Source organism: Vipera berus, assembly GCF_964194415.1.
Source record: "Vipera berus genome assembly, chromosome: 3".
Taxonomy (NCBI): domain Eukaryota; kingdom Metazoa; phylum Chordata; class Lepidosauria; order Squamata; family Viperidae; genus Vipera; species Vipera berus.
Genome location: NC_138204.1, coordinates 173,695,943 through 173,721,979, shown reverse-complemented (window position 1 = coordinate 173,721,979; position 26,037 = coordinate 173,695,943). Strand labels below are relative to the sequence as shown.

The 26,037-nt window shown below is 35.1% G+C and overlaps 1 protein-coding gene across 1 annotated transcript in view; it reads right to left on the bottom strand.

Annotated features, from left to right (window-relative positions):
* ASXL3 (ASXL transcriptional regulator 3) overlaps positions 1 to 26,037 on the bottom strand; it is a gene marked incomplete at both ends in the record, with an annotated part of 124,716 nt that overhangs the window by 20,109 nt on the left and 78,570 nt on the right. Inside the window, 3 exons of the mRNA XM_081324831.1 lie at positions 2,155 to 2,318; positions 9,793 to 9,912; positions 10,873 to 10,990. Of these exons, the coding sequence (XP_081180957.1) occupies positions 2,155 to 2,318; positions 9,793 to 9,912; positions 10,873 to 10,990 (402 nt within the window). The remainder of the gene's footprint in view (positions 1 to 2,154; positions 2,319 to 9,792; positions 9,913 to 10,872; positions 10,991 to 26,037) is intronic.

Below are 26,037 nucleotides of genomic sequence, written 5' to 3'. Positions count from 1 at the left end.
TCAAGAGGGCTGTATAACAAAGGAGCATGACCAGAGGATTTTTCTCTTTATCTCACTCTCATCTTAGAAGTTTCTGGGAGCATTTTATCCTATGTATTTGGTTTGGTATTAGTTAACCACTGATGTTTTCTCCTAAGCCAAGAATATTGTCATATCTGCCTGCTATTATTAAAGTCTGGTTATCTTAAAGGAAAAGTTCTAAGAGGATGTCATTTTCTTCCCCAGAGGTGATTTAAAGATTTTCTTTTTTTTAACCCCACCCCCACCCCCCTCTTTAATTGTTCAAAATAGCACAAAAGTGACATATACTAAGCACTGGGTAAAGGTGAACCTGGTAAACAGCCAGGATAAAGTCCTATGAGGGCTGTTCCTGTCTCAGTGGAAAATACATCAGGTCGATATAAGACTGACAGAAGCAATCTTAAGGACTGAACAGGAAAGTGGGATAGATTGATCTAGTGACATGATAGCAGTGTTCCAATATCTCAGGGGCTACCACAAAGAAGAGGGAGTCAAGCTATTCTCCAAAGCACCTGAAAGCAGGACAAGAAGCAACGGATGGAAACTAGTCAAGGAGAGAAGCAACCTAGAACTAAGGAGAAACTTCCTGACAGTTAGAACAATTAACCAGTGGAACAACCTGCCTCCAGAAGCTGTGAATGCTCCAACACTGGAGGTTTTTAAGAAGAGACTGGACAGCCATTTGCCTGAAATGGTATAGGGTTTCCTGCCTGAGCAGGGGGTTGGACTAGATGAACTCCAAGGTCCCTTCCAACTTTATATTATTATTATTATTATTATTATTATTATTATTATTATTATTATTATTATTATTATTATTATTATTATTATTATTATTACAATGCACTATAATGGGAAAGAGCAGGGTAAAGAATAAGGGAGAGAGAAAGAAGTCTGCTCATCGGCTATCTTCTAGGGACGTACTTTGCCTATCAAATCTTTCCACATGGTAAAGATTGTGTGGAGGCAGGAGGGCATTTGGAGATTTCCTTCTTAGCCCTGGAGCAGGTCCTTTTTCCTTGAGAGACATTCTCCATTCTTGTGGAGAGTAATATTAATTTACAAATGAGCCTTCAATTATACAGTGTTCTAACAGAGTAATATCTACAAGAGGTTGAGTAAATTTAAAGAAATAAGTTGAAAGCTATTTTTTTTAAAAATTCCATTTTTATCCCGCCCTTCTCCGAAGACTCAGGGCGGCTTACAAGCTTAGCTTAGCAGTAGCCTTCATTCTATGTATATGCCTGCTTATTAGGGCTTTCACACACACCCCAAGTGGCATTATTACAAAGTCAGCTTAATTGCCCCCAACAATCTGGGTCCTCATTTTACCTACCTCGGAAGGATGGAAGGCTGAGTCAACCTTGAGCCTGGTGGGATGCGAACCTGCACTAATTGCAGGCAGCTGGTGTTACTTAAGGAGGCATTAGCCCACTGCTCCACCAAGGCTCTTAATATATTAATAAATATATTCATTTTCTCTTCATTGTATCAGAGATAGCAGATAGAGAGTAAAATGAAGCACATAGACCACCAAGACTCTAATGGCTTTGTGTCAAAAGTATACATGTTCATTATTAATTAATGACTCTATTGATATTATAACTTGATCTAAGATTGAAAGAACTGTAAAACAAAACTCTAAGAACTTATAACAATTTGCATATCTCAAATAGCAACTTCTCTTTCTCTTTATGAAGCTAATGTAATTGGTTTGCAAATATTTCCTTACAATGAAATGAGAGACCAAGCAGCTAAATTAAGTGGGGAAATGAACACTATGGTTTAATGTTTATTGATGCTCAAGGTTTTAGGGAAATGGGCATTAATAGTTGTTTCAGGTATACCATTGGATGAAATGACAGGAAAAGTGATTCATCTACCTTGTTTAGGTCACAAAACACAACAATCTGGAAGATAATCCATCTTTTGCTGTCATGGCAAAAACCCTCTGCTGGACCTTTTCACCTAAAACATACTCCTTGATTTTTCAGCTATAATCATCAGAACAATTTCCATTACTTATGTTGAATAGAAACACTCACGTCACTCAATATTAATCAAGGTATAAAAACAACAATTGAAAATTATATACTATGAAAGAAATGTGAAGTACACAGTTTTTTTACTCACCTGCCTATCTACTTCTGGAAGTAAAAGCAGGAGGTATTGTTGGAAATGCTGAGGTAATGAAAGAAATGTATGTTTGTTTATTAAAGCCCTCAAGTTGGTATTCACAAGAATAGATCCTGGTGTTTCTATATCAATGTCCTCGGCTTTGGTCCATTTCAAATGTCCTGGATTAAACAAATAAGAACACATTTAACTCTATCACAAATAAAAGAAGGCAAAGGTATATTTAAATAAGTAAAATTCAAAACATTTACATTTCACATAGTGTAGCAGCTGTCCAAGCTAAGGTGAGGAGCACTTTCTTTCCCAACACTTTTGAAAGCATTCTTCTACACACCACACACTTGCTTTCACATGTGCATAGTATTTTTGTTTCCTCTTTTCATATTATCAAAATAATGTTGCTTTATTTTATAGAACTTCCTAACTATAGAAAATGAGTCAAATTCCAGTTTCATTACTTCATCAAACTATGCTGTTAAAATCAGTTGCTAAGCAAAATGTGTTAGAAACCAATAAAATGTGTTATAAACTCGCAATAAAAGCTGTTTTAAAATACAAACCAGCAAAAATCACACTACATTATAAATTGTTCTTTACACACTTTCATGAAGGAACTAAAACCACTAACACATTGTAAAGTTATGAATTAATCTTTTAAAAAATCCATATTTTCAAATTTGAGTTGGTAAAGAACCAATGAGAAATAGAAAACAAAACAGGGTACTGGAGGTCAATAATCCATTACACAGACAGTGTTGCTGAAATGATTTTGGATTTTATGACAATGGCCTAAGTAACCTTAATGAAGAACTGCTAGAGCAGATACCATGCTGAACTCATCAAGATGGTGTTAAACTAACAGGGGAACAGTGGCAGGAGTTCAGAAACAAATATGCATCCACGCCTTAGAGCAGGGGTAGGCAACCTCTTTTATGACTCGTGGACTTCAACTCCCATAATTCCTGAGTCAGCATAGCATAGCTGACTCAGGAATTCTGGGAGTTGAAGTCCACGAGTCATAAAAGAGCCGAGGTTGCCTACCCCTGCCTTAGAGCTAAGAAAACAGACCACAAAAAGAAAAGCAGGAGGCCACAATGAAACTCAGAGTTTCACAGACAGTCCAGTAGCCAGTGCCACTCAAAATCTCAGTTGTTTCTACGTTCATACATAGAAAATGGGAAATAAATAGGGAGATTAACACAAACACAAACACTGAGAACTAATGGCTTCTACTTATAGCTGGCTCATAGCACAATTTATTCATAAGGAACAGATCCAACAAAAATGGGGAAGGGAGTGGCAATATATGTAAAGGAAAAATATGCTTGCATAGAAATTCAGTAATCAGAGCATTAATTAATGCCCTACTAAAAGCATTTGTACAAGAATAAAATGAGACAGAAGGAGGAAATAAAGGATGATATTGGGAATTTATTACAGATCACCTTACCTGGCTGAAGATATGGATGAAGCTTTCATATAAGATTACCAATCTTTTGAAGACTAATAGTAGAGATTTTAATTATAATGACATCAGCTGGGAATCTACCTCTGCTAAAAGTCAGAGATCCAACAACTGTTTGTCCTCTCTTGATGACAATTTTATTTGTGAGAAAGTGGAAGAACAACAGACTTTGTCATCCTAGATCTAAATATCACTGGCATGAAATAATTAGTTGAAGTAGTAAAGGTGACTGGTAGCTTTGGAAAATTAGTCATGTTACCCTTGAATTCATAATCTCCAGGGGAGGAGGCATGGAATAGAACCAGACCATTATTTTGTATTCCAAAAGATTAGACGTTAATTACCTTCAAGACAAGCAGGTTGGAGGGAAGCACAACAGGGTTATGTCCTGAACTCTGTCTTATTCAATATTTATAATAATGATTTGAAAGGAGTTGAAGTGATAATTATCAAATTCGCAGATGACACAAAACTGGATTGGGTGACTAATATTTCAGAGGAAAGAAAGTTTTTAAAATATCTAAACAAGCTTGAGTAGTGGGCTGAAGTAAACAGTGCAGAATTTAAAAGCTAGAGGAAACATATAGGACCCAAGTATAGGATGGGAAAGACCTGGTTTTGCAGTAATACATGTGAAAAGAATCTGGTAGACCTTGCCAACCACAAGTTAAACATGGTTAGCCATGTCCTGAAACTTTTAAAAGACAAATTCTATCTTGGGATTCATTAGCAGAAATATGGAGTCTAGATCACAGGAGTTAATTGTTTCACTCTAATCAGATCCCAGTTGGAATACGATTTGGTATGCAGTACTGGGCACTATAATTCAAAAAGGATAGTGACAACTTTAACTGAGTTCAGAGGTAGGCTCCCAAAATGGTGATGGGTTTTGAAAGCAAGGTCTCTGAGGAATAGTTAAAAAGAATATGCTTATGTTTTGCAGAAGAGGTGACTGAGGGGAAACATTATAGCAGATTTTAAATGTCTGAAAAATTGTCACACAAGAGTAAACTTATTCCCTATTACCTCAGAGATTAGATCCAGAAGCAATGAGTTAAAAAATATACGGAAGTATAAACTGGGTATCAGAAGGAACATCATAATTATGTAAGCTATCAATCAGTGGAACAAGCTGCCACGTAAAATGTTAGGATCATTGTTGTCTACACTGGAAGTAACAGGGATTTCAGTGTTGAAATTCATTTATTTTTAATTTTCAAAAACTGAAATGTTAAGAACAGAACTTAAAAATAAATAGAATTAAAAATCAGACATAATAATTGTTCCTAATGGGAATCTAATTTCTCATACATTTTCCTTGTTTAAAAAAGGTGGTGTTATTTTTTTTATTTATTTTTTTAAAAGTCCTGCATATGCAACTCCAAGATACAAATTAAAAGTTGGGGGCTGGAGGGCACAGAATCTTAAAACAAAATCAAAAATTTGTGTCCATTAAAGCCGTAGTCTCTCAATGATATAAACAATAAAAAGTCAGCAAATATATTTTCTCATTTTGCTTAATTTAACTTTCAAAATAATGTATTATGCACTAATTTTCCTTCTTCCGTCCTTCATGAAACTGAAGATAGCTTATATAAAATTACAAGAACCTGAGCAGAAACGCTCAGTTTAAGCAGGATAGTGGTAATCATATGCCTTCAGGCTGTCTCATGAGATAATAATTCTAGTACTTAATAATAGCTAAAAATGAAGACAACATCTAGCTCACAGAAATTCTATTTAGCCCTGACTTTTGAGATTTATTGATTTACTGATTTATTACATTTGTAATCTATCTTTCCTGCAAGATGTCAAGGTGCTACACACATGTGGAGTAAGGATGAAGAGTAACATTTATTTTACAGTAACAACACAGTCTGTAGTTCAAGAGAAAATAACAGTTGGGCACAAAAAATGAGCAAATGGTCTCTCTGATTATGTGGAAACCTGTTCTCCTGTTCCCATAAACATTGTAACCATTCTCAGGAATTGTTGACTGTTAGAAAAAAGTTAGTTTTGAAACAGTTATGTTTCCCAAGAAGCTGAATCCCTCTACTTTTGAAAGCCTGCCTTCACATAGAATCCACCCATATATATGAAAAATGTACTCAGTTAAAACAAATTAGAGAAAGGAAAAATGCTCCTATTTGAACAAGGTACAAAATTTCTGCATTAATACGTACATTTTCTTAACTTTTTAATGAAAACATGGTTCTTAGTTCCAAGCAGTGATCCTATCTATTCAGAGCAACACATGTTAATCATGCTTTTAGTTTTATTGCATCCTTTTTATTATTTTATATTGATTCATGTTTTTATATTTGATTTATAACTTTTAATGTTCAATGTTTTTAATGTTTTAACATTGCAATTGTTTTATATTGCTGTTTTGTGATGTTGTAAGCCACCCAGAGTTGCTCAACAATGAGTTGGGCGGCATATTATCTAAACAAACAAATAAAATATTATATAGTTTTTATTATTGAAAGGCGAATCTCTGACTGTGAAATAAATAAATCAGCAAGTGAGCAAATAATGTTTTCCCATTAATTGTAGAGCAGAATATTAGTTACTGGCTTGGAGATAAAAGATTATATATAGAGAGCTATACTTTTTGGTAACTCACATTGTATTCGCTGCACTGATGATGCTTCAAAACCTAGAGAGCCTTCTCCATTGCCTGAAAACTTTAAGTCAGATGTTCTCATATAACCTGAAGCTCAACTAGCTATACAGAAATTGAAAATTAACATCCCTTCTCTCAGACAAAGAAGTATCTTTGTGCCTGCATGAACCTCTTTGAATTCTAATCATTTGACTATAAGCAAGCCACCCCAATAGTATATAAACCCAAAATGGTTTTCAGCAAAGATTGATGGTTCAATTATTCCCTGAAATGCTACAAGATCTTCAAAACCGCAAGTATCACAATTAAACAGTTACAAAAAATACTATGTTCCACTTATTTTCAGTGAGATTAGGCAAAGAGGGTTGTGTTCAATGGATTTTTTTTTAAATGGAAGGCAACCACATTTTCATTCATAAAAAGCACCTGTGGCTACCTAATCTAGCATTCTGTCCCCACAATGTCCAGTTAAATGCCAGTGGCAAGGCAATATGCAGAATACAAGCACAGTAATATTTCCTTGCAAACAATCCACAGCAACTGAGATTCAGAGATATGCAATCTCCTAGACAGAGAGCAATACAAAGCCATCCAGAAATTATTGATAGTTTTATGCTTCATGCATTTGTCAAATTCTTTTTCATAATCATCCAAATTGCCAGATGTCACTATATCCATGTTTTAACAAATTCTATAGTGTATTAACTGAATTTTTAACTATCCAAGTTCATCAGATGGCCCCATGTTCTACTCCCCTTTTTTTATACCATGCCCAACCTGTCATGTCCCATTCACTCAATTTCTTCTAAACTCATTAGTCGCAAATGTGACTTTATCTCATATGGAGGATGTTCGTACATTTTCATCATTTTGGTTGCCCCTTTCTGAACCTCTTGCAATTAAATAATAATACTGTTTGGGTGGTGCTATGAGCCCAACTGTAACTAGTAAGCCAAAGGTAGTTACATTAAGGGGTTAGAATGTATTTTATTACAACTGTGACAAATTTATCTTCCGTCCTTTACCAATGATTGCCGCAGCTGAATTTTACCTGAATGCACCAAACTGTATTTTTCACAAGTGCCTCAAAAGAGAGTGATGCTTTCATCAAACTAGGGGCCAAAAATTAATTTTTTGTCAATAGTCATCACAATAGTCACCATCAAGGCTTCAGACCGTATCAGCATAGAGATAACGCAGATTTTTAAAATCTCAGTTTGCATTACTGAACAATATTTGAGATTTTAATGCCTGCTTGTATGTACTGTTTTGAAAGTTTTCAAAATCTGCTTTATTTTAACCATCTTAAGAAAGCAAACGTGATTGCTTCTCTAATTTCCCGGTTATGGTCCTCAGCAGCTATACACCCAGAAAGCCTTTCTGGAAGTGTAGCTAGTAAGTACTCCTGAACAGCTGAGATCAGGTCTTAATGGCTATGTGGTCAGGGTGTGGGATTGGATTCCAAATCAAAAATGGCAGTTTGAGAGAGCAGAAATGTGCACAAATTTCTTGCTGAATAATTCCAGCCTTGTCCTATAGCAGTGTTTCTTAATCTTGGTAACTTTAAGATATGCTGCTGGTTGGGAGTTTTAAGTCCACAAATCTTAAAATTGCCAAGGATGAAAAACACTACTCTAGTTCTTCTTAATGCATGCCATTCTTTCAAGAATCCAGGACTTTTCAGACAGGCTCTTGTAATTCAAGGAGGATGAAAATATAGGGAAGATGAGCATGGCCTTCCTATTTCTGTGGGTTACACCATAGATTACAAGCCATAGTAACCTCGGCTTTATAGGCAGCTAATTTAAATCCTATTATCTAATATTTAAAGCATATTAAATGCATGAAGAATTTTTTTCCAATTTCCCCTTCATTAATTGTGCTTCCAAGTTAGACTTATGAAGACTTCAGAGCCACTCATTCTCTTGCTATCAGAGAGAGACTCTAAAAATGTCTAAGCATGTCAATGAAGGAAACGGAATCATGTTTTATAGACAGGAAGCTATCAAAGAATGGAGAAAGGGATTTTATTGTATGCAAAATCTTTCACATAAAAATATCACCTTAAAAAAATCCCATTTTTGAAAAAGGCAGCCCTATATTTGTCTTTTGTTCCCTTTTCTGCTAAGCTATAATAAAAAATAAATGTCTAAACACAAGTAAATAAAATTCTATAAAATATTCACTCTGGTCTTTTAAAGAATAAATGCTAGTTTTGATTACTTAATTACATTGGAAAAGATATAATACAATGAAGCTTATCCACTGAGCCAGAAATGGCCATTTTCACATTTGCAGCTTCTCAAAACTCTTAATTTAAAACAATGCCATGAACTAAAGAGTAAATCAGCACACTTCATGTCTGTGTGGGGGTGTGCATGGGTGTGCATGGGGAGGAGGGGAGAGAGAGAGAGAGAGAGAGAGAGAGAGAGAGAGAGAGAATAAGAGAGAATATGAGAGACAGAATACAAGAGACAGAGACTAGAAAGAGCTTTGTTGCCAAAACAAAGATTTAATTTTGTCCAGATGGATGGGAAGAATTGTAGATTCTGTATTTAATGTATGACAGTTAAACAATTTTTACCACAGCTTTAATCATCAAGCAAAATTTGTTTTTATAATCAAAATATAATTCACAAAGAATAAAAAGATATGAAGAGAACCTGAAGAAAAACAAATACAAAAAGCAAGATACTGATGCCAGCAATAGAAATCTGCAATTTTAAAGGAGAAATAACTTCTTTCAGAGCATATTGCTAATTTATTTGGAGTAGTATACAGCATTAGATAATACTATGAAATGGCCCTAAGTTTAAGAAGGATAAAGAGCAGTTATAAAATTAGCATTTTTGAAATATTCTAAAATATTAAATTAGGTTGCAAACAAAAATCTAAGAAAGGAATAAATGCAGAGTCTGACTATAAATAATCCAACACAAAGCAAAAAGGCTTGCCTGTTTATTTGTTTAATGAGACATTTTGTTACTGCCTAGGATAAATAAGTTACATATAATTTAGCAAAAAAAGGGGGGGGGAGCCCAACACTTAAAAAGTCTAACAGAGTGAATATAAATATTGGTTTACTATATAATCTGAGCTATTTTATGCTATTAAGGAATGAGAAAGAAAAGCCAAAGTAAGAAAAGAAATGTGACTGAGAAATATGTAAATAATATGCTGAGAAATAATGAAAAAAAGATAAAGGGAGGGAAAGTAAGAATAGTCCTCCGTGAAAAGATGGTGAAGCAAGAAACAGCTGGCTCCAAAATGGCCAATTTAGGGGAGCTCCAGTCTGTCCGATTGAAAAGGGTTGTGACAGAATGGCCTGCTGGGAGAAGGTGCCCCAAAAGAGAACACCCCTGCAGAGTTCAAAGGGACAAAAGAACACAGCAAGGGAAGCCCTTGTGCACTGAAAAAAAATATCCAAAACATCAAGAGAGAAAATGCGAAATTCTATATAGTGAGTTTTCATCTTTTCTATGTATTCTATAAAGTAAAAAGATTGTGGGGGGGGGGGGAAAGGACATTTTAGAGACCTACTCACCTAAACCAGATTTTTTTAATCTCTTTAAATGCTGGCTCATTTGTTTTCCAGTTGGAGACTTTGGCCCATGTTTCATTTCTTTATCAGAATTGTCTGCTTCACCATTTTTAGATTCAGACCCTTTAAAAAAGCAAACGTTATACTGAAGTGCTTCCCCATTTGGGAAAAACCAAAACTAAAAGCAAAGCTAGATTATTTTACAAAAAGAAAAAAGGAACAAAACCCGTATAGTGATATCTTTATCTGTTACCCTATTTAAAGGTTATGTTTTCTGCTGACAAGTTGATTCCCTGTCACTGGAAGCAACGAAGCAAAAGCTCATAAATCCATTAAGTGATGAAAACAAGTTTCTTCAATGTAACAGTCAATAAAGATGTTTGCTAATCCAATATAAATAAGCTTCTTCTCCGATAGCAGAGACATCTTTAAAAATAATAATGCTACCTTTATAAGGGAACAAAGAAATAAAAGGAAGGATGGGAAACCCTCCCTTTGGTAAGTTAATTTTCTCCCACGTCTGGGGGGGGGAACCCAACCTACAATAAAAAGTGACACAGATCTCTGCACGATTCATTCACAGTGAAGCATGTAACAGCCAAAAGTAAAGGTCAGGGTTGCACTGTGGTGATTAAGATGGTGCCAGAACACAAAATCTTATTAAAAGGACAACTGTTATTGCAAGACAGGAGTATGAGAGTAATTCGCACTCCCAGAGGAGTTGTGATGGTTATTTATTTGGCTCCCTGATGGCACAGAATGCCAAAACATAGCTCTCCTATTAAGAATCAGCATCCAAAAAGACTACTTTGCATTCCTTTAAAGCAGCTGTTGTAATTTTAATTTTTTTAGACACAGTCTTTCTCTCTTGATCCTCCCTTCCCCTCCCTCCTAGCACTGAAATTAAAATCTTCCTTCTTGGAATTAATAAAATTGGTTTAAAAAATGAAACAGAATCCATCTTGTGGGAACACCATCATAATTTTTCAACATCCTAATTTTGTGCACGATAGCTCTCACCTCATCGGGAGGGCTCTTTGACTAGAAACTGTTGTTGCAGTCAGTCAGTCTGTAGCTATTTACCTGAAGGTGAATCCGACTGCTCATCAGACACCTTTAATGGTGTCAAAACAACACGAGGAACAGTCTTGTTTACCATCATTGAGACTCCATTTCTTCTTTTCTGCTGCTGTCTCAAAGCCTACAAAGGACAAAACAAAACAGAAAAATATAACACAAAATGCTGCTCACAAGTGAATTACACAAAACATTCCCCTTTCATTCAGCTAAGGTCCTTAAGATAATAATATCCAACTAGCTGCAAATTTGCCATTCTTTCATTTCATCTCTCTCTCTCTCTCTCATTCAATCTGCCTATATTTTAATTTAAGCATAAAGAAGATGCACCTTTAAAATCCAGAACAATGTTGAAAACAAAGAAGCATTCATAACTGTTTGCTCTACCTTAGCAGCAGAAACATGAGAACCCATGGAATTTAAAACTGAGATTTTCAAGTAAAACAAATCTAAAAATAAATATTTCAAAACCAGACTAAAACTCCATGTCTGTACATCTCTTGCAGGTGCATCTTCTCCCGTACACTGCTCAGTCAATCAAGTTAACACAGTGTCATCAGTATGTACAGCATGTAAGGGCTACAGTATTGATGCACTCACTCAGCCGTGAGTAGCGCTGCACAAAATCACTGCACATGGCAGGAATCATTTATTTCTGCGAAAGGGATCGGTCCTAATCTTGGAAAACCTTGCAGCACTTGGCTTCTGTCTGCTTGACTTTGGGCATTAACCTTCAAAACACGAACATGGTAAATGTGGGAGAAAATCATAAAAGAATAAATATCTACAAATGGGAGGGGGGTTGTGTGTGTATTTGTTTGTGTGCATGTTTTTTTTTTGTAACTGTATCAGCAACAGGGAGGATAATGCAATACAAAATACAAATAGAACCTGAATAGCTGCCAGGATATTTTATACAATAAAATAACTCAAATTGGAAGATTAGGGAACATGAATGGGAGAATCTGCCAGTTAAACAATTTACAAGCACAAATATTTAAACTGAACAAGTTATAACAAATCGGCTCACTTCTGATTATCTGGTACCTGCTTGTAATCCTCATTTTACACTCTTATCTTTGATTTGTGTGTGCATTAAAAAGACCACTAAATTTTACCAAAGGAGATCATGCTTAGCATGAATTAATATCCTTTGTCTCCTTACGAGCATAAACGACTAATGACTTGTGAGCTTAATTCTGTAATTGCAATACAGCTGTAGTCTATTTAGATGACAATGCTTTTGCACACAACACTTCAAAGGCAAAATAATTAAAAACAATTGCTTCCTATTTCTCTGGATAATAATATTTTAGAGCACAAATTCTGCCCCAGAAAGAACAATAAAAAAGCAACAACTGGGTATTTAACAGATATTTCAATGTAGAATTTATCAGAGGGACATAAATAATACAGGAGAATTTTAAAAAATGGCTGTCAACCAACAAAATAATTTAAACTGATTTATTGCCTTAAATCAACCAGATTTACATACTTATGCATGTTAGTCAAAATATAATCACATAGTTTTAATATACTGAAAGCAAACAGCTCCTCTTTAATTGCATGACAATATTTAAAATTCACTGGACAAAAAAACCCTACCTATTAATGGAAAAAATATAGCTTTAATACTTGCTTCCATCAGTTTGGAAACTTAAAATATAGGATATTTCGGTTACAGTAATAGTGAAATAGTTTTAATATGAATATTCAATTCCCATCAATATTATGATAAATCTGGTTGCAAGACATATTAATACTGATTTTAGCTCAGCTCTGTGAAGTTTACTAGCCTATAAATGTTACTGAAATAGAAAATGCATGTATCCAAACTGAAATGCCTTGTTTTACATTTCTTTATAATTAAATTTGGTGGCATCTCTATATAGCCAGTCTAGCAATATGTTCCACTGATCAACTGTAGAGCAAATTTCATCTGCAATTAAATGTTTAGTTGATTAAGCTACTAATTCAGTTAGGGGTTATGCTCTCAATAAATATCAATATTCATGGCCCTGAAAGGACATAACACAGTATATAAAAATCTAAACAAAGATGTACAAACAATGAAAATCACTCTCTGATTTGCAAGTAATAGCTATAACTATTTCTGTCAACATTTGTTTTTGCCCTCCAAGTTTAAAACATTGCAATTGTATTGTTGTATATAAATTAAGTTTCTACAAGTACTATTTATTCAACAACAGATGCGGCAGAAACTATTTCTATGGGTATTTAGACAAATATGCCTCACAAAAACCTCATGAAGTACCATGGCACAGATCAGGTGCATTGGTTCCTTCCATTTCTGGTGTAAGATGGCCATATACAAACCCCAGGCTATCCTATCTCCCCGCATTCAAAAAGGTCTTACAGCCAAACCTCACCTGCTATGTCTGCTGCTGACTGCTCAATAATGTTACCATACTGTGCCTAGTTCCTTCCTCTTTCTCTACAGACCTCATATGAAAAGATAGCATATTGTTTGGATTATGGAATTTAAGCAAGTGATCATCAACCACAGGAAAATGAAAGACAAGTTAATAATGCGATTTCACATAGTGACTACTCAGAGACACTATGACCAGTGCTTTTTTTGTAAAAGGAAAAGGTGCCGGAACTCACACATGTCATACAACCCACCTTGCCTATCCTACAAGGTTCCATCCAAAAAAGGTGCCGGAACTCCGTTCTGAGCGTTCTATGAGAAAAAAAGCCCTGACTATGACAGCCAAGACACACATATAAGGTAACTTCTAAAAAAGCTCTAATTAATAACAGCAGACTAAAGGCTCAACAGGTTTCAGAAGAATGATGGAGGGAAGCAAAATGAAGAAGTTGGTGGAGGAGAAAGAAAATAGGTGGTGAAGTTAATAAAATGGAATGCAGACAATACAAACGAAGAAAAAGAAAAAGCCCATGATAGTCTGGAATCACTTTGACAAAACAAGAGATATTAAGAAGTTGTTGTAGATGAATATCAAGATAAATTTGAAGAAGGAACAGAAGAGTTCAATAACCATCACCTTCACCTTGGGAAAGAAGAGGAAGTGAGAAAAAAACTCAAGGTAATCTATTTTGATCCTGTCTAGTATGAAACAGGGGTAGAAAGAAAACCTGCCAAACTGTCAGGATTCTGTTATTACCCTCTGCAACAATAAAATAGAGATCTTTATGATGTCTGTTTTCTGATCTGGGCTAACTTGAAAGGTTTGGCATCAGTAGAAAAGCTAAATATGTACAGGTCATAGTATGGGAATTCTATGCCATTGTAATAGATCACATATTTTGGAGTGGAACAAAGGGTGGGAATCTTAGTAGCCACAAAAACTGCAAAACGTACCTTTGTAAGGAACATACATTAACCAAATAGTATTTTACAAGCTTTTATGACAGTTGTGGAAATCAATGTTGAATTTTCATAACTTTGACTCACCAACGTATTGAACTACTGATTTTAATAAATATGAAAGAAAATGGACACTAAACCTCTCTTTTTCCCCCATCTTTGACTAGAAGCAAATCTAGATGATAATCAAAGTTCTGGTGAATTACTATATCTGACTGAGTCTTAGCAAACTGCGTTCATAGATAGTGAAGAAAAGGTTGACACGGGCAATCTGGTGATTTCCAGAAATTTTGGACCACAAGTCTGATAAATCTCAATCAATATGGCCAACAGATAATAGGGGTAACGGGGGCTATTATCTAAAACATCTGAAGTAAGATGCAAAAGTACACATAGTTCTTACTCATGGAATAAAACAAACGGATATCAATAAAAAAATGAGGGTAAAAGACCTTAATCCTCCTAGTTCAAGATAATAGATGCAATTATAGATGTGACATAGATTATAACCCAATAGTTTAAGGTAAAGTAATTAGACACCTTTTACAGTTATTAACTGTAACTTAAACATTCTCAAAAACGAAAGCAATCCAGACTTCTCTATTAAATTTCTTCAAGTCCTAATTAGTAACTTTAATTATGAAAGAAGTAATAGTTTCATAGACATAAAGTTGATTATGAAAAGAGTATTTTTTAATCTAACTCATACAATTTAAAACACAGATAGTAAGATAAAAACTAAGATGCTGACATTTTAGCATAAATACAGGTCAACCACTTCTTTTTGTGACATTTACTATATCAAATGTGACACATAATTAAATGAAATATAAACTAATTGGTATATCTAGAAACAGTCTACTCTTCCTAATGTATCATTAATTACATTATGTAGTCTGCAACAATACATTACATTTGTCATGCATGGGGAATCTATAAATAAGAAACGAACATTCTTAAAATCGCTGTCAGAAAAATGTTACAATATAAATCACACTTACAAAACAAAAAGTAATTTAAAATCCCATATAATCTCTACCAGATAGTCAGGAAAGCCAATATTCTCATAAAAACTAAATGTAAACAATTCTAATTCTTTACTGTCAAAAGCATTCATTTCAAATCTAGAATCTGATTAGCAACGTTAATTTAGGTCTGAAAACCATTAACTATCAGTTCTCTCTTAAAACTTTCTACAATGTTTGATGTAGCAAAGAATCAAAGTACTAGGTATAAAAGCAGAATATATCTTCAAGGCTGCAGCCAATTTATTTGACAGAGAGTAATAAAACATGCTGACCTACAAAATCACTAAAGCATCTGCATCCTTAAATACGCTGCTTAACATTTCTCTTGTATACAAGCTCAGATTCCAATAAAATAAGATGGTAAGGAATCATTTGTTGATAATTTATACTGAAAGATCTAACGTGTGCTAGATAGAAAAACATCTAATGTCAACTGAAGAGAAGTATGTTCTTTCCAGTTGATATTTTTATCCTAAACCCATTACATAGTATTCAACACACATTTCATCAATAGAAATGATTATACCATAATTTTTCTATCTGTACTTGTCTTGCCTTGATAGATATTGTACATCTCTATTTGTTTTCATTTTGTGATGCAGTAACCTTTCCAGCACTGTTTTTTTCCCTTTACCACAAAGGCAATGTCAAATAACTTGCACAAAAAGGGGAGTGGGGGGAGCCCATTCAATAGTCCCCAACTGCTTTGCAATTGCCACTGCCAAACATTAAGTCAATACAGATATGGGAAGAAGCCATAAACCATTCTTAGGGCCCTAGGCTTTGAGACATGGGAAAAAAACAGCAGTTATTAGCACTCCCAAGCCGTACAACCAAGTTTCCCAGAATCTTAGGAAGACCATTGGCTGAGGAGATAGAATTGGAATGGCATTACTTCTGACTGCAATGGAGAGTTATATTTTAATCACACAGTTAGTTCAAAAGTCCAGTTTAGCATATAGCTTTCCCCTAAGCCGTCACTTCATTGTAGGAAGAAATTTGCTTTTTTGTGATACATTAATTGCTTCTTTGCTTTTTGAAATGTTATAGCGCAATGGTTGGTTTTTTTTAATCTGCACCATTTCAGTCTGGGAAATAAACAGTGCCAAGCAAAGCTTCCCAACCTGGCGTCTTTCAGATATTTTGGGAATATAACTCCAGTACTTTCTGCTGAAATACTATTACAGATCTGTGTGTACTAGTCTTAACACATCTGAGAAGTATCAAGCTATAGAAGACTAGTCAAAGGTTGTTAATACAGGTAGTCCTTGACTTACAACCACAACTGAGCCCAAAATTTATGTTGCTAAGTGAGACAATTGAGTTTTGCCCCATTTTACAACATTTCTCACCACAGTTATTAAGTGAATCACTGTAGTTGTTAAGTTAGTAAGACAATTGTTAAGTGAATCTGGCTTCCCCATTGACTTTGCTTGTCAGAAGTTGTAAAAGGTTATTACATGACCCCGGGACACTGTAACCATCATAAATATGAACCAGTTGCCAAGTATCCAAACGTTGATCACATGACCATGGGAATGCTGCAACTGTCGTAAGTGTGAAAAACGGTTGTAAGTCACTTTTTTCAGTACCATTGCAACTTTGAAAGGTCACTAAGTGAACTATTGTAAATTGAGGACTACCTGTATCATATTTCCCCATTATCAAAAAATGGCCCTGAGGTTCACCGTTTTTGTTAGTCCCACTTGTTTAAAAATAATAATAGTGTTATTATTCTGTAAACATGTATCAGAACTACTGAGAAATGGCACTTAAAGATCTACATTCACTTTCTTAATTGGTTAACAACAAAAATCTTGTTAAAGTTACAGGTTCCTCTTTGTTATTTAATTTCCAGAAACAGAAAAAAGTGTATGTGTAACCACAGAGGCATAATGAAAGAAATCTTGCTAACAATGATGAGAACAGGAAAGGGAGAAAACATATCAACTTTCACTTTTTCAATTGCTTCTTTCCTTTTTTAAAAAGAAGATAAGCATTTCTTTTTAGAAAAAAAATGTATTAAGATGTTAATGTGGTCAATTGAAAAATCTCCTGTGGGGAAATATTATCTCTCTTCTACCACAGGACAAAAGCAAACAAGCTAACTAGGAAGCACCCTGCACCCTGCTGCTTTTAATGGCACTGCTGTTTGTTATTTCAACAATAAAACAAATTTAGAATCAAAACAGCATTTTTCTAAAACCAGTCTTGTCAACAAGTTGTGTAAAACATCAGAGAACTAGCATCCAGTTTTTCCTTTGTTAACATATTTGCTGAACCAACATTTGGTCAGATACCAGATTTTCTGGAAAGATGGAAATAGACCAGATTATTTACAATTATACATATTGCTAGGATCTCAATTCAGCATCAGTCCATACACTAAAGTGCAACCAGCCTTTTTGGCCTTTTGAGCATTTTCAGTTGAGACATTAGACAAAGCTATATTTTGCAATAACCATATTGTGAATCAAAATTACAAGGTGGCCCTTTTTATTTAGGGAGATTTCATTCCATTCTACAATTGTGGATAATGAGACTGAGTCTCTTGGAACTGCGAGGCTAGATTCTGGAATCCTGGAAAATTGCTGAAAGCTACCAAAAATAGAGAAATAAAAGATACTATATCTTGACCAGTTTAGAGCTCCTACTTTCCCAGTCCACAAGCTGGCAGTGCTTCTGATAAAAAAGAGTCAATCGAAGAAGCTGGATTCGTTTAACAACCGTAGCGATCTGCTTAATAATTATTTCCCCAAGCCAACAATTTAAAAACATCAACCCTAGCCAACCATAACAAAAATCAAAATAGGAAGTTGTGGTCTTGTGGACTATAGCAACAAAAATCAAATATCAACATACTTTTAAGAGCCATGGTTGTTCTGTACCAGCCTGCTACCGGCCCTGCAGAAAAGGCAGGGACAACCCCTTTTACAAGAAGGCAAGAGGCTGGAATTATGCCTGCCAAATTTATTGCTACAAAAACAAATAGAACAAGACACAAACCAAGAAACAGGAGCTTTTCAAGCGGTTGCCTTCAGCAAACCAGCCCTCCCACGCATTCCCCCTTAAATACAGTTCAGGGCGTGGCTTCTCTCTGCCTCCTTCCTCGGAGCCCCATTGCCTTCCTCTGTTTACTCCTGATTGACTGCCTCCTGCGTCGGGCGTCCTTGAACAGGGCCAGCTGTGGGTCATCTTCATCCACGCTGTCAGGCTTACACAGCTGGGTCTGCGTCGTGACCAGGTGAGAGGGGCCTGGCTGAGGGCTCTCATCAAGCTGTCCAACCCCCTCAGCAAGCTCTTCAACACCCCCTCCTCCTCCTCCTCTGAGTCGTCCGACCCAACTGCCAAACCCACAGGCTGACCCTGAATCACAACAATGGTAGCACAGTGATTAGAATGCAGTATTGCAGGCTAATTCAACTTAGGGACAGGAGTTTGAGCCTCATCGGCTCAAGGTTCACTCAGTCTTCCATCCTTCCAAGGTCGGTAAAATGAGGAGCCAGATTACTGGTTGCAATATGCTGACTCTGCAAAATGCTAAAAGAGTGCTGTAAAGCACTATGAAGCAGTATGTAACTCTAGGTGCTATTGCTATTTCTGCTTTAAAACCATGGAAAGTGTCAGTGTTGTATTCTGAAGATAATTCCATAGCTCTTTAGTAGAGGTAGTGACCATTGTCAAATACCATTGTATAGCTACCATTGTAAGGATAATCATGGCTTGGCTGACCCCGATTTCCAAGGCCCTCTAGGTAATTGTTTCTTATTCACTTCTGATCCTTTGGGATCTGATGAATATTGTGTCAACAGGAATTCTTTATTTGAACCTAGTAAGCTTGTGCTTGTGTCATCAGCCACTTAGTCTACTTTAGCTGCTTTTTTGGTAGTTTTTTGAATTTTCTGGGCATCAAACTTTTCTCTTGTTAGTCTTTGTATTATGTGTCCAAAACATTTAAGCTTTAGTCCCATTTTAAAGTGTTCAATAAGAAGTCTGGTTTTATTTCATCTAGTATCAAATGAACTATTTTTCTTGTAGTCCAAGGTTTTCTCAACATTTATTTTCAGTACACAATTTCAAAGAATCAATTTTTCTTACTCAGTCTTTCTAATGACCCACCTTTTACAGCTGTATATGAAAATGTAACTCATACAACTGGGAAAAACATAATCTTAACAATACATACTGTTGTTGTAACTGCAATGTTTCTGGGCTTTAATAGTTTATCTAAAAGAGTGGTAGTTTTTCTCTCAAATAGCTGACATCTTTTTTTTTACAAATTTTATTGATTTTCTAATAATACATTCACATATTTGAAAAGCAATCTGGTGGCTGGGCAGTAGTAATTCAATTACATGCAGATATCATTAGTACAGATTTCAAATTGCTACCATAAACATTTCCTCTCTTTTTCCCTTCATATATATTGTGTATTTGTAAATTTAAAAACAAGTTTTATCCTATCAATCACATGGAAAATAACTTTCTTACATATATCAATACTTTTTAGTTTATATATATTCTAGTAGTTTTAGCATACAATGTTTTAGACAATCAATGACCTAATAGATTTTTCCAGTTTTAATTTCCACTAACATTTAAATTTAACATTTGATATTTATCATTCCCAAGATTCTTAATATACTCCCAATTCCTCTATCACCATTCCTCACAAAATCTAATATCAAAATACACCTTGTCTATTTAACTTCTCACCCTCTATGTCAACAAATTAAGAATACAATAGGATATCCTTCCTTTTTGCTAGTTTTTGATTTTTTTAAAGTAGTAATCAAAATATTTTATTTCAGTATTTATTTCCTCTCTCTTCCTCTTTGTATCTGCTATCTCTTGCTTAAACTAATAATTTTTGTTTTTGATGTTCCATGTAGACCTGTTTATTACTTTCATCAGTTTTAGCTTATCTACATCCTATTCACCTTTACATGACCTTTATACACAAATCAATATTCAAATGTAGCTATTAATATTTATACTGCTAAGTTTTAATGACCAAAACCTTTTCTTTATCTCAGTTCATAACAATGTCTTGTGTTCAACATGGACATCTTATCTATTTAAGTATGTTCTGTTTTAGATTTTGATAAAGTGGTCGAAACTCCATTCTTCTTCAGTCTTATTCTAGCTTTTTTCCTTTGCCAAATTGTCTTCCATGTCCTTGTTTTTGGGTCATCAAACCCAATCTCCATGTAATGTCATATATATTAATTGATGTTGGCAAAACCATCCAGTCACCATTTTTTTGAGAGGACTTGTAGATCTGGTGGGTTGTCTCTTTATTCTTCCATATCAATGTGGTTGTTCTGAATTGTTTATCTTCTCATCCAACTGTTCTTTTTCTAGATCCTCCAATTCCTTCTGATTTGTATAGGAAACCTTTTCCTTTTTCCAAGTAGTTGGTGTCTTTTTTGGATTTTCAAATGTCAATATTTGTTGAATAGTTGATTCTTCTGTTGTGGTATTTAAATGTTTTTTTCTATTGTATTTTGTATAGATGATTCTTTAGTTGTGGTCAAAGTTTGGGCTGTCTTCTTGTTCCTTCGCATAGCCTCTTAGTTTTTCATTGGCTGTGATAAGAGTTTGAATTATTGTTTTCAACATAGAGAGAATTTGTTGATCTTCATCCATAAGGAAATTTTGTTCCTGGTCTTCTTCCATATTAGTGTTTTAGACTAAAGGCTTTACACTTAGGAAATCCAAAAGAAAGAAAAAGTTTTTCCCCCCTTGGGTAAGGAACACAGAGCCTTTCACAGCTGTTGTTTCAAAATTTTCAAGGTTATGTATTTTATCTATTTCCCTGGGCTGAGCTAACATCTTTTTATTTCATGATATAGTCAGTATTCCTGTACATTTTTTTTAATCATAGGAACATAAAATCTGTTATTTCAACTATTTTTCCATCCTTTTCCATTGGATTGGTACTGCTTGTTGACTAAATCTTAAGTTTTAAAAAAATGAGCAACAGAACAGTGTTTGGACTTTCTACTTTCTTTAAGAGATTCCCTAGGTCTTCCTCAATTACAGCTGTCAAAGTATCATTATAAGCCTATCTTAGGTCATTCATGTTTGTGTCAGCAATTTTAATTCCACCTCCTATTTCATCTACTTCAACTTTCTCATGGCATATTTTGCATAAATGGGACAGTACATGATCTATGTATACTCAATTTTGAACCCTTTTAGATGGTCCATATTGGGTAGCTTCTTGTTCAGCCTATATTTCTTTTCAGTAAATAGATGGGGTGGCCCATATTTTTAAGGGCTGTCCACAGTTTGTTATAATCTACACATTGGCTCTTCTTTGTATAATCAAAAAAGCCAAAATATATGCCTTTTTGGAACTTCCTTGCGTTTTCCATTTTCCATCAGAGGTTAGGAATATCATCTTGGATAGACTTCCTTCCTTTGATTCCAGCTTGTAAATCTAAGAGTTTTTGTTCATTACATTGCTACAGTCTGAAGAAGGAATGCAAAAGTTGTTAAGTAAACAAGAGCTCTTCCTTGAGAAAGACCAAGGGGTAAGAGAGCAACTCAAGATTACCCTATCTTAATTTTCTTTTACACCAAAAAAGCAGAGGAGAACACTATCAGTTTCTCAAGAGTTTATTACAGATAGTCCTTGAGTTACAACTATTCATTTACAGATGGTTTAAAGATACAATGGCCTCAGAAAAAGTGACCTACAACCCATCCTTTAAGTTACAACTTTTTCACCCCCATTGTTATAGGATCATATTCAGGCACTTGGCAACTGGCTCACATTTATCAAGGTTATGGCATCTTGTGTCCACATAATAATTATTTTCAATTTTCCCAGCCAGTTTCCAACAAGCAAAGTCAATTGAGGAAGCTAGAATTGCTTAACAACTGTGTGATTCGCTTAACAACTTTGATAAAATGGTCATAATATCTGGTCTGGTTACATGATGACTCACTTTATGACCACACCAACTTATGACAGTAATTCCAATTGTGATCATAAATCAAGAAGTACATGCATTGCACCCTACAATGATTAAGTAGAATTCCAATATTTTTATAATGTTTGATTCCTGACTTGCATATTATTTATTTATTTATTTAATTTAATTTTAATTATGAAAGGCTTACATCAGTCTTGAAAGCCTCTACTTTCTCTAATCAGGCATCAAACTGTGCTTTTGAATGTAGCAATGGCATCAGATTCTTAGGGCATTTCAATATTCAGAGAACAATTTGCTGAGGCATTATTGAAACAACAACAACAAATGGATGTACAAATAACAAATTTACATGATGCTATGGTATAGGTAGCATAATCTTGGGAGAAACATTTAGTAAGGAGCAGGTTGCTAAGCTGCTCCTGACTGAGACAAAGTTTGTCCCAATGTTTCTTTGATGTTTCTTTGATGAGTCAGCCTACAGGTCACTACAGGATCAATTTTGTTTTGATTCTGCTCAAAAAAGGGTAATTAAATTGGCTACGCATCTCACTGTGGGCAAAGATTCATTTACTGGACAATTACCAGAATTCTATGCAAAGATTTAATGATCAGACTAGGAGACCATCAACAAATTGAGAGATTCACAAGCTAAAGCAAGTCAACTGCAGCATTCATGAGAAAACATTGGATTTTTAATCATATGCCAGAGATATGAAATGGAATGATATGGCTTTGAGTAACCAGTTTTGAAGAGTACTTGCTGATGTACCAATTCTGAGTTAAAGAATCCAGAAGAACCATATTGCCAAGCTGCCTTGGGCCATTCCCAGTTTAATCAAATTTAGTATTTCAAGAATAGAATCAGGAAAATTACCAAAAATCATGTATTTATTTACAGAACAGATTGCGACAAAACATGCTAGTATAATGTTCCCTCCCCCATTTTCATCATGGTTTAATGAGTTTATGGAAAAGGCCTACATTCAACCTGGTCCATCTCCAATGCTCAGTTGAATGCATGGGCATCCAACGGGGCCCTTCTTTCCCAGCTAACAGGTTTATATGAACTAGCTTTTGACACTTCCAAATTAATATGTAATACACTTTTAATGTATTTTTTGAAATCACAGGATATGTTCCAGTGGCAAAGTCTCTATGAAAAGCAAAACTATTTTTTCTTCAATGTTGATGAAATTGACACAATGCCTTAAATGCTTTTTGGTACTGCTGAAGAAATAAACTAAGAATGTTATGAGAAATCACAGTATATAACGATGAACCTTTTTGTCAAAACTCACTGAGTCATGCTGGAAATGATTTTATCAAGGAGAATAACTACAATGAAAAAAGAATAAAAATGTTGAATAACTCAGATATACTTACCTGAGCAGTGCTTCCCTCATCACTGTCTACATCAGTCAGGCTGAAGTCCAGCTCACAACTCTTTAATTGTGTCTCAGCCTTATCTGCATAGCTGTACCTCAAGAGAAGACCTATATGGTATCTTCAGAAGGATTCCGACTTGAAGTCCAGGGTAGCCACTGCCATTCATTGCAGACAACGCTGAACTAGATGGACCAATAGTCTGACTCAGTATCTTTCAATAAGATAGTGATGGGCCACTTGTATCAGACAGATGGCCCCCAAACCCTATTGTTTGGCCTCTGGAGACTTCAAAAACTGATTTGCCAACATTCAGAAGCAAACCATTCAGTATGCTCAAAGCAGTTCCCCATCAAATATGGCTAGAAACTAAAGCTAGAAAAAAATAATCCTCAAATTCCTGGTCCTGCAGGAATTAGTGCAGGATCTGCTGCAGTCAGTCATTTCCTTATTGCTTCAATTATACTAACTTCTGGTCGGGCTACAGGAATAACCTTTAGATATATGAATATTATCTTTTTATCAAGGAGAGCAAGATGAATACTTGAGGGACTAATGGCAATAAGGAGACTTTCATGGACAAGAAAGGTCTTGAATTTTGGTTCAACAGCAGATCCCAGAAATGACTGATAGCAACTTCTAGTGTCATCTAAACTATACTTGTGCCAAAATAATTCACATTGTCTCAGTGATGACTGGATGATATAGAAGCAGGGGTAAGTCACAAATGTCTAATGTTATTGTTTCAAGGACACATTATTCTCAGTGAAAATAACTGGTCAAAAAACTAATAAAGTCTGAATCACATAATCTTCCATTATGGTCATCTATATTTAGCATTGATTTTAAAACTGAAATATAATCAGAGCAAATATTCAAAATTTCATTCTTCTGCCTAACAAACTGAACAATGCATGAGAAGAGTGTGGAAATCTGCAAAAGAGCCAAAAAAAATAATAATCCTCAACCAAGTCTATGCTGCTTTTGGCACTCCACAGTGTAAGCAGTTTATTCCCAGAATGTGTTAAAGGTTCACCTCCCGGTACAGCAAAATAGATCCAGTAAGTTAATATCAGGTGGTATGTGTCACATATAATTGCTTAACATCTCTGTGTATTCAGAAGCACTGTAGGCTATTTGTAGTAGAACAGAAGCACATTACAAGTACATAAAAGCAATAGAAGGTCTGAAGAGTAGATATACAGTAGCAAAACTGACTCCCAACAGCAATTTTCTGAACAAAAATTGCTGCTTAAAGTTCATTCACCTAACAGATAGGATCCAGAGTTTGGAGTTAAATCAAATCCAGCTGCCTGCATCTGGTGGTAATGGATACATGGAGCATAAAAGGAAATGGAGAATAGAAGACTCCCTCCTTAAGGTAAACACATCAAGTAATAATCTTTTTAAAAGCAAGTTTCACTGCTTGCTTTGCATTGTAGGACAGGTGTATTTGCGTTTCTTTCTTGAGTATTTTATGCTATCAAGACAACTATAATGGTATTTATGGATTTTGCCCTCAGTTGATATTTGCTTATTTCATCTTGCTGCTAGGCTAAATATTTCCTATGGAAATATTTATCCATATTTAGTTTCCCTGTGAAACTCTGAACTATTCCATTTCTATCTCCTTTCCAAAGACATACAAAACCACATTGTCTTATGGAACTTTGAAGTAATACAATTAGTATACAAGAAGTTCTTTTAGACTGCATTCTTCAGATGCACATAATATTTACACACACACAAAAATTTCCCATGATGCAGCAGTGGAGTGGGAAATTATAAAGAGATACATCAGATGGAAACATAAAAGGCACAGTGGGTGAAAACTACATTTTAGATACAGGCCATTGACAGAACAGTTGTTACATCTGACACAGACCATCATGTATTAATGTGCTAATTAATGCAGTGACATAAGAAACCGAATCCTCTCCTTAAAGTTATAGTATTAACCTATAATAGTATTAAACTCCCAATGAATTGTATTTCAGCTGTTTCACAATGAAATCAGTTTCTAAAATTCCTTTCCCCAAAGACTGCCACTTTGAAGTTAGTGTTTGAGTGTCCTACCTAACTGAAATATCTTCCTATTGTTTCTGTGTAGTGCCATTTCTGATGCCAAATTTATATTCAACTACTCTTTTGAAAGGAATTGGCATTGCTGACAAATAATGGCATATATCAAAGATGAGCAGATTATGAATCATGGTTTTACTATGAGTGCTGTTATTTTGTCCTATAATAGCAATGTCAAGATAGATATGGGAGAGAATGAAGGCTGTGATTATTCAAATGTCAGTGGCAAAAAATTACTGTGAGATTTGTGGATACTACAGAAGGGGTCTGAGCAAACAATTGTTCAGTTAAAAGACTGTATAACGTGAAAGCCCTTAGCACTGAAATGTGGCATGTTCACCTCCTAAACAGTCTCCTACAAATCACATTGTTCTAATAAAAA